General features: G+C 33.6%; 1 protein-coding gene across 5 annotated transcripts in view; it reads right to left on the reverse strand.

Moving 5' to 3' along the window:
- The window catches only part of ATXN3 (ataxin 3), a 20,741-nt gene continuing 10,511 nt past the window's right edge, over positions 1–10,230 (reverse strand). The window contains exons 6-12 of one of the 5 annotated variants that reach the window (XR_001549123.1): positions 8,983–9,070; positions 8,626–8,758; positions 7,670–7,845; positions 4,742–4,865; positions 3,105–3,190; positions 2,225–2,380; positions 1–1,597 (exon numbers count right to left, since the gene is read on the reverse strand). Coding sequence is in view for 3 of the 5 variants with exons in the window: in XM_015826740.1 (XP_015682226.1) it covers positions 2,286–2,380; positions 3,105–3,190; positions 4,742–4,865; positions 7,670–7,845; positions 8,626–8,758; positions 8,983–9,070 (702 nt within the window). In the remaining 2 variants the exon portion in view is untranslated. Of the gene's footprint in view, positions 2,381–3,104; positions 3,191–4,162; positions 4,463–4,741; positions 4,866–7,669; positions 7,846–8,625; positions 8,759–8,982; positions 9,071–10,230 lie in introns of those variants that run through there. The other 4 variants (XR_001549124.1, XM_015826740.1, XM_015826762.1 and 1 more) reach the window with 4 other exon arrangements.

Raw genomic sequence — 10,230 nt, forward strand, 5'->3', positions numbered from 1 at the left:
TTCAACTTGTCCACAAGGACACAATTTATTGGAAAAGTAAGAAAAAATAAAACTATGATCTTTACAGACTAGTATGATTTCATTTCATGGCGTCTATACATCTTTTCATATATTTCTTTTCAAGTAGTGGCTTAAATACAATTAAAATGAATGCATATAGCTTTATGTAACTAATGCTGTTTTTTTTTCCAAAACAACATGCAGTAAATATGGTAAGTTAATTTTTTGTTAATAAATAAATTAGGCAGATCTAAAATAGCTACCTTCAGTTTACTGACTGGCAAAGCTAGATACACTCTTATAGTATTTATCCCTGGACCAAATCGCAGTGCTTGTACTTTTGTAATAGTTTCACAGAAATCAACAGCATATGAAACATGAAAATAAGAGGCATTTGACTTTCATATTTAACTCTCCACTTAAATCATTTTTTGTAAACAAATATCAAAATCAATTTTAATATTGTATTTTTATAGTACCATAATCTGTGTACATTTACTAATCATTCAGTAGCAAAGAATGACACATCAACATGGTGCAATATAATAATTTTAAAATAATTTGCAAAACCTAATCAATATTTTTTTGTGTATCTGGCAAATATCCATAGGTTTAATGAGTATATCGTTTGTATCCAAAACTATAGCCTTAATATGTATATGTAAACAGAATGTATGCTTAAAACACCTTTTGCAAAAAAGAAAAATATTTTTAATACAAAATGCCAAATTCAGTCATCCTGCAATAATATTTGTTATGTATTATTTGACTATCAGAATAAAACTAGCTTACAGAATTTGCTTCCCAGTTTCCCTTCGTAACAGAAACAGAATAAACAGTAAGATGCATGAATGAAGACCATTCATGAAAAGCCGCAAATCTGTTACAAGAAGACATTCATTAACATTTGATAAAGTACATACTCTCATACACATTCATTTATGTATATCCATTTTTAACACACAAATAACCATGCAGGGTTCATTTCAGATGGTAGTTATGCATATTAATAATGTGGCACTGAAATCATGGCATCAAAATCTTTTCAACTTCCTCATTTCAAAATTAATATGGAATTTTGGAAAGGCTATATAGCTCAGTGGCAGAGCACGTGATACACATGTAGGAAGTTCCAGTTTAATTCTAATTCTTATCCTCCATTCAAAAGCAATTCAGATTCTTGCTTAAGACTGGAGAATCACTGCCAGAATAGATAATTTTAACCTAAATGGACCAATAAGCTGATTCAGTAAAAGATAACTTATGTCCAGCTTGATAGTATTAATACTTATAGAAATATCTAACAAAAGATAAAATATTAATACCAATTGAAATAAGAATTACAATAACAGTTATCAACTATATCCAACACTTTTGATTTCAGTTAATCAGATTCTAGGTGTTGGCTGAATATATGTATATATATACTAGATCAGTGCATCATAGCCAGTATTGGCCCAACATTTAGTAAAAAAATACTAAAGGCATTTTTAGAGCAAAACAAGGAAGAAATAAGTCTTGAGTCTGTTATTGGAGTAGGTTCCTCCAGGGTGCCTTTCAAATCAGCTTTGGAAGATTGGAATGCTTGGAGGCAGATCTGGAGGAGCAGGAGAATAAAAGCAGGATGTTCCATTTTATGACAATTGTAATACTCTAGCAAAGTCTTCCAAAATAGGGTTGATGGTCTGCAAATCTCTTGCTATTCTTAGTCAAAATGTAGTTAAATAATTAAATTCTGGAATTAAGCTGATGTACAGTAATTCATGCAGGTAATTCAATGCATTGTAAACATGATACTTAGAATGCCTTTGAGCATATATGTGAAACTACAAATGTTTAGATTTCACATAATCTTATTTAGCAAAGTTCCAAGGCCTTGCTCTATAATCAGGCGAGTGCTTGATCTTCCTGTTAAGATCACAACTTGCAAGAACAAGCCATCACAACTGAGAGAGCTGCTCCCTATACGAAGATCTGCAGATACCATAAACCTAACCTGAACATCTATGGATCAGAAAAATATTGGATGAGATTTTATTGTATATCAACACCCATTTTCCCATTGTTCTTCTGACTGAATAGAAATTACCCAGAAGGTCAACAGTATAACCATAAACTAATGAGATTTTATTGTATAGTAACCAAATTGTTTTTAATTCTGATCCTCAGTCTGAAATCTCACAACTGTTATCTTGCTTTGGTACATCAATGAAATGAACCCTACCTTTATGCCACCCACACAGAATTAATACAGAATGTAGCGTTCAGATTAGAATAAATATTTGTCATTTCTTTTCTTCTGCGTTCAAGCTGTTTGTAACAGTTTCCAAGGACATATTCATAGCAGCTTGAAGCATATCATTTTCACTCAAATCACCTCCTGAGAAGAAACAAGAAAATAAAATACATTAGTTTCTAAAACATCAATAATTTAAAAAGACAGAGAAAAGCTCTAGTTCCCATGCTCATAGCTTACTAGTTCAAGACAGGAGTGGAGAACTTCTTGCTGTCAGACTGGCCTATCCAGGAATTCCCAAAAGACCTATTAACCATTTCCTACTTTCTGCTACCAATTGTGGAATATAGGCAGCACTTTACCTGTGCCTGTGATTGTTAAGTGAATCACTAGTCATTATGTGAACTTGGCTTTCCCATTGACTTTGTCAGGGTTGTTAAATGAATCACTGAGGTCGTTAAGTGAATCTGGAGTCCCCACTGACTTTGTCAGAAGCCATCTTGAAAGGTCACAGATGGCAATCGTGACCCTGGATGCTGCAATCCTTATAAATATATGCTGGTTGCCAAGCCTGAATTTTGATCATGTGATCATAGGGACACTGTGACAGCCATGAGTAAGAGGACCAGTCATAAATCACCATAACTCTAACATTCATTGAATGAATGGTTGTACATCAAGAACTACCTATAATGTTTAAGTCATCACATGGGCTGATACTGAATTTAACTGATTACCATACACTGAAGTGTATATATAAACATTACACCAATTTGATGGTTTATAAATGTATTGGATGCAATTCTATTATTTCTAGATACAATTTCCAATGGTCACACTGGCTGGAAATGATGACAGCAATACCTACCTGTGTCATTAACTATTGTGTGCGAATTTGTAGCTGCTTCACCATGGAATTGTGGAATCTGACCTTGCTTTTGCAGCTGCTGATGTCTAAAATAATCAGAGAGAGAAATATGCAGCATTAATTTTTATTATACATAGGAAAGCATATAACTTTATGATTCCTTGCCTTTCTTCATCCAGTTTAATTTTTCCTATTAAATAATGAAGTAATATTTGAAAAGTTCAGAGTACAGGAAACTGGACCAATACATTTCAGTGTTTGCAATACACACATTAACACACACACACACACATGTATGTGTATGTATGTATGTTTAAAATATGTAATTCTAAAAAAAATTAATCAGAAAGGTGTAATATGTAAGGTACATTGATCCCAGAGAATTAGCCAATAAGCCTACTAACAAGTGTTGACAAAACTCCAGATTTTGGTCTTTTCTCTTAGTTTCCATTTTTCTCCTAACACAGAATACACAATACAAAAAAATACTTTGGGACCAGACTATTGGGAATCACATCTAATTCCAAAGCCCGAAGATGACAAACTATCCATGAAAAGGCTAAACAAATGTATTCTCGGAGAAAAAAAAGAAACAAAAAAATGTTCCCAGGAGCAGGAACCTGAACGTTCTCTGATCAGAATATGGAGTTTGGCACGTTACTAGAATGTACTTCTGTACTGTAATTATAGTGATAATTAATAGAGGAAATTAAGTCTCCTGTTGATGCACTTTCAGTTATTACCTTTTTTTGTATTGATGCAACATAAAAACATTCTTCAAAATAAAAATGATAATCACAGATGATAATTAAACATATACATATTTATAAGCATAAAATAGATAAGGATTATAGGAGTACCAATTGCTAATGAATGTATTTTATCATTACATAATAAGAAGAGAAGATGTGTTTTGGTACCATATCCAAATTAATTTATAGTTTAGAACAAGCCAAAAGAGAAACCAGACACAGTAATATTGCTATGAAATAAAGTCTTACTAAAATGAGGCACTAAAAAGAATGATATCAAGAGGCAGGCAGTATAGCATTTTTAATTAAAAATAGTAACACTGTTGCCACTCTTGAACAAGAAGACACCAAGTTTGCCAAGAATTAATGAATGAACACATAAATATGGCAATAGATGTAAATTATCTATTTGCTACTAGTTTATAACTTATATTATCCTAAATCAAAATACTTAAGTGATCGTGATAAAGCATCATACATTCATTTGCATTTCAAACTGGAACAATCATCTATATAACTGACCAATGAATTAGTTACGTAGGTAGCGTGATTTGCCCAAGAACGGAATCCTGCTATCTGCAGCCAGCATGGTGCCTCAATCTTGTACTATAATATCAAGCCAAAAGAATCAAGATATTTGCAAAACTGAGTGAGTTGTTCAGGAGTTTAAGAACCAGTTAAACACTGGTATGAGTTAATTCAGAAAAAAAACCTCTTAGAACTCAGTACTTTGGGCTACAACTCTAACCAGCATAGTTAGTATTAGAAAAGATAGGAACTGTAATCCAGAATACTTGAAAAACAGCAAGTAATAAAGTAATATCACTTAACAAAGGCTTCTGGGGCTTGCCACCCACAAATTATGCTTTACACAGTTTACATTACTTTTCAAAATAGGCCTGTCTTCGACGCCGCAATTCTTCTGATGGGAGAGATTCAGTTTGGCCTGTTGCAGATGAATGTGGAATGTTCTGTGTGCAACAATCTGAGAAGCCACTTCGATGTTCTCCTAAAAGTCACACACACCCACTTATTGGGAAGGTTAAGTTAACTGGGATATTTACTATGTTTCGCATAAAATAGCAAAAGCAATGTACAATGCAAATTTGTATAATAATCATATAATAGAAGAATTAAACAGTAATAACAAGGAACAATATAAAATTCTAAAAAAGCAACAAAGCAAGTGTCATCAATCATACTGTAAAGCCTAGAACAAAACAAAACAAAATAAAATTATCCCCAGATTTGTTTCCTCCATAGCTGGCAATAAAAAGGCTGGTGCCAGTTAGACATGCTCAGGAAGGACATTCCACAAACCAGGACAAGATTCTAGTTTTCATCCTGGCTACTGAATAAATGGAAGCTCAAAATGAACATTTTCACCTGTGATCTTATGCATATACTAATAATTAGTTATTTTAATATCACTAAATTTCAAAACCAGGAGACTGAGAGGTCTAGTCTGCCTTAGTAATGAAAACCAGCTGTGTGATTTAAGGCCGTCACTTTCTCTCAGTTCAACTCACTTATTTATAAAAATAAATTTAAAAAATAATACTGGTATAATCCTGTTTAGTAGTTGGGCTACCAGCTGAATGTTTCATATAGTCCTAAAGGAAGTCCTATGTATTACATTGTAAATAGCAGTTGGATCTGGACATTGTAACAGCATGGATAATAAATATCAATACATATTTTAAATCTGGAGATTATCAATATATTGTATATGACTATGATTAATATGAAATAGTGGAGGACTGCTCAAAATTAAAATCAATAGCAGACTTGTATTTGCACAAAAACATTTTCTAACTCAGAAGACCAATTTCCTTTGGGTGAGCAATAAAGCGAACTCTTACAAGTCTAGTCTCAATGTGTTCATATATATTCTACTTTCTAAGTGTATCTAGGTGCTAGTTCCATTTCAGCCAGGCCAGTTCAATATGCAGTGGACCCAGGCAGGCAGGACAATGCCACCCAAATATATATTGTGTATTTTTCTCCAGGTTAGGTTCTGTATCCTGGAGCAGAAAAATATTTCAAGTTGGCAGAACAAAAACTATCCAGGTAAGTGAAACAGGTAGAGTCCTGACTTGGAAAGCTGGTGGAAAGTGAGACTGAGAAACACCTTTGTTGGGAATTGACACCTAGAGTACTGCAGTGCACTGAGATCGTTAGGATTACAAACTACATTACAGTAGCCTTCATTTAGTGATCACAATAAGGACCAGCAACTTAGTTGTTAAGCAGTTGTTGCTAAGTGAAATTGTGACTATGGTTATGAACTTACTTTAGTTTTGCAGGCTTGTGAAGATCGTATATGTAGCTAATGGTCATAACCATCACCACTGTAACTGAACAGTTGCTAAACAAGGCAGTTTAATAGCTGCTAAACAAGGCAGTTGCTAAAGGAGAACTACTTGTATAATGATTATATTTCACTGTAAACGCCTTATAATTGGAATTTATAAGAAAGCAAGTCTAAAACTAGGCCAGCAATTTTGGTAATTCTAGGCAATTAAAACTAAAAAATATGTAAAATATTAGCACCTCTATCTTAGAATTTAGTATTTTTATTTGATATGCAATTATATCTAAGCATAGTACAAGGTCTGCTCTCTGAGCAGTAACAATCCTGAGAAGTTGGCTGCACTAAGTGTGCTCTGCTCCAAATGTACCCAGTGTGCTTCCATAATTGAAACTGTATTAGAAACTAGCTCTCCCCATTTGTATATCAACACTTTAGCCACTATACTACATCAATTCTCTTGGACGATACTATTTTAATGGGTGAGTTCAAGTGGCACTGTAATTCTAAAAGACAGGTACAAGTATGCTTAGCTCCTAAATTAGTGCGCCCTTAGGAAGGGCCAGGAATTTTAGCCTCCCATGAGATATGCAGAGATCGTTAAATCTTTTAATAACTGCCTAAAACAGTCTTGAAATGCTGAAATGCTTATAATATTAATGTGAGACACAATATTTTAAAATTATTATTCCTACCTTAGACTTCAGAATTTGGTTACTGAATTAAGAGAAAAAGCAAGATTACTCTTTTTGTTTTTGCTCTTATGGGATGGAAAAAGCAAGAAGCTAATTTTGACACTCAACCACACTTCTTCCACCAAAGCAGTTCAACTGCAGACCTCTGGTAAATTGTTCCTTATCATTCAACTTTCCTCATACTTTTCCACATATGTGAATGTAAAAAAACCCAATTTCTTGCAAATACTCTACTTGCTTTCTTCACCAAACTTAGTATTAAATCATTCAAACTTGGGAATAAATCCTTGCATTTGGTCACTTCAGAAAGAGTCCCACTCTGCTCCAGAAAATAAATTTCTCTAAAAAAAACCCCTAAGTAAATCCAAATCATTAGATAAACATCACTAGATAAAACACTGTTATTTACTAGGGTTGTGCAGTGTTTGAAAATGATTTGGAATAAATGTTTTTGACGTAAGAGATTGTACTACATCTAAATAAATTCTAACTCCTTCATAAGTGTGCAAATCTTATCCATAAAGACATTTTAAAGGCATATAATGCTTCTGTGAGCAGAAAAGACGACCATGGCTGACCTGTCACTGTCTCTCAGTTCTAGGAAGAAAGTTGTGGCAAACCATGTCAAATCTCTTGCAGAGAAAACTGCTGGTACTAGTCCTGGCAGTCACCAGGAGTCAACACTGACTCAAAGGCACACACGTCAAAAGTTTCAATGTCGCTTTATTGCTTTGTTGTCTTATGTTTGAATAAAATTAAAACATACAAAGTATCCATTCATTTTTAAATCAAAATATAATCTTTTACCTTGCATACTAAGTTGAATAGCCCTCCGGAGATCTGCTTCTTCATCTTCCATATCAATTTCCTGTCTGCTGAGTGCAAGTGCTTTTTGGAAATTTTCTTCATCTTCATCTAACATATTGGTATTATCAAAGGACGGGCTAACATCTAGTGCTTGTTCTAAGTCTGGTTTTTGCACACTGGGAAAGTTAAACAACAACAAAAAAATTTTTTTATTCTAAAGCCAAATGTTGTGCTATGTCTAGATGAGTGGTAGAGAGAAGGATTTAGTTTTTAAAAGATACAGTGAGCAGAAAAAAGATGGATATCAGAATGAAGTCAGTTTATATTTGTTCATGTCAGAAGCATCACAATTAAAATAAGGCATACCATATGACATAAAATTTAAAATATTAAATACAAGATTAAAACATCTCCAAATTAATCAGATGTTGCCCAGAAACTAGCAACACTGTGTTCTGTCACGCTGCCATGAGGTCAAGTGTATACTGCTGGGACATAAAGGGCAGGTATACATACTGTACATACTGTTGTCTGCATGTCACCACAATCACAAAGAACATAAACCACTGGATAGCCCCCTTTGTTCAGAGTGTCTTTGGATCTTGTGGCACCCATGCAGTCTATTAATGAGGTCAGTGAATTTATATATAGCACCAATGACATCATCTTTATTTAAGATTCTTCTAATAGTTGCATTTGCATGGATGAAGGTAATCCAAGCCTTTGTTTTAAGACTTACTTAAAAAAAAATTTCAATTCTTAAAAAAATATACAGAAATTATGCAAAATTTATTTTGTATTTGGTATATCTCCTTTAGACATAGATAATATCTTTATTATAGGCAAACACAAATTTTGGTTTATTCCATGTGTAAAACATAATAGTACCCTTCATAATCAGGCTTCAAAAATACTTACACTGAATCCATTAAAACACAAGCATTTATTTACTATACCTCTCATCTCTTGATTGCAGCGTCTCTTCCCCAATTAATTTTGGCCTTTGCATTTGCTGCACCCGAATCATTTGCAGTAATTGATCAGCTTCACAATCAGGTAAGTCACCTTTTACAACAAATATTGAATAACCTATGAGAGATAAAAGATGAACAGATTAGGAAGATAATCTAAAAATTAATATAAAATACAGGGGTTAGTGGGCAAGGCACTAATGAATAGAAAAATGCTCTTTATCAGTATTGGGCAATTTGGTTATGCATTCTATAAAACTCGGTCAAGCAACACAGGAAGAGTTTTCTTAGACGAATATTACAGCAATATTACAACATTCAGCATCTGAAAATTAGCATTACCTTCTTGTTGTAGCTGGGCCAGAAAAAGTGCAAGATAAGTATCAGATATTAGTTCTGGACCGGTCAAGAGAGAGTTCAAATTGAACCACTGTTCAAAGAAAGAAAATTAACATGCAGTGTGATTAATAATATATTTTAATACATAGCAAAACATATACCTATTATTAAAACAATTAAGTAAATATACTGTATATGCAATCAAAGATAAAATAAAAGAAGTATTTTGTATTAATTATTACACCATGGAATAATATTATTTGTATAAAATTGATTGCTTGCAAATAGTCTCCTATAGTCATCTCAGATAATATATTTAAGTTAATGGATGCATTAGCATTTAGTTATAGGGGAAAAAAACCAAGGCTGTAATCAAAGGAGTGCCACGAATACATAGCAGGAAACTTTAACACATTGCAAATTCTGCTGTAGAAATATCTATTGCAAGGCAAATGCCTGGTTTTAAATGAGAAAAACTGATGAATCAGAAACATCATGGAGGCAGGTGCTATCTAGTCTACATATTACTAAATGTTTCCTGTGTTTGTCTGTTTTAACAATCAATTAGCAAAATGATGCATCATAGGGCAACATTTTTTGAATCAAGGTGCCAGAAATACGTCTTTCAGTTAAAAATGCATTCCAAATCCAGGACCCATTATTCCCATGGAACTGAAATTTCAAATATCTTAAGATGCGACTGTTATAGCACCACCACAGTCAGCTGAAGTCACGTGATTGTGATTTCTAATGCTCCCTGCCAGCTTCCCACAAAGTCAGTCAGGAAGCTGGCAGGTTGGAAGTCACTCATTCCCACTGCTGTTCTGCCCACTTATGGTTGTTCTATATTTAGGTAAGTAAATATTGATAAAGGAGGATCCGAAGGATTGCATGTTGTGTAATACACATTAACATGAAAAAAAATCACCTACAGCTTTCTGAATCAGTTGCAGCTTCAGAATGGGAATACTGAACAGTAGGAACAAAGCAGCTCTGGGAAATTCAATTGCATCAATCGAATGAATGAATGAATGAATGTATCTATCTACAGTGGGGAAAAAAGTATTTAGTCAGCCACCAATTGTGCAAGTTCTCCCACTTAAAAAGATGAGAGAGGCCTGTAATTGTCATCATAGGTAGATCTCAACCATGAGAGACAAAATGAGAAAACAAATCCAGACAATCACATTGTATGATTTGGAAAGAATTTATTTACAAATTATGGTGGAAAATAAGTATTTGGTCAATATC

Source organism: Protobothrops mucrosquamatus, unplaced genomic scaffold (assembly GCF_001527695.2).
Source record: "Protobothrops mucrosquamatus isolate PMUCROS unplaced genomic scaffold, P.Mucros_1.0 scaffold_211, whole genome shotgun sequence".
In the NCBI taxonomy this organism is placed as follows: Eukaryota; Metazoa; Chordata; class Lepidosauria; order Squamata; family Viperidae; genus Protobothrops; species Protobothrops mucrosquamatus.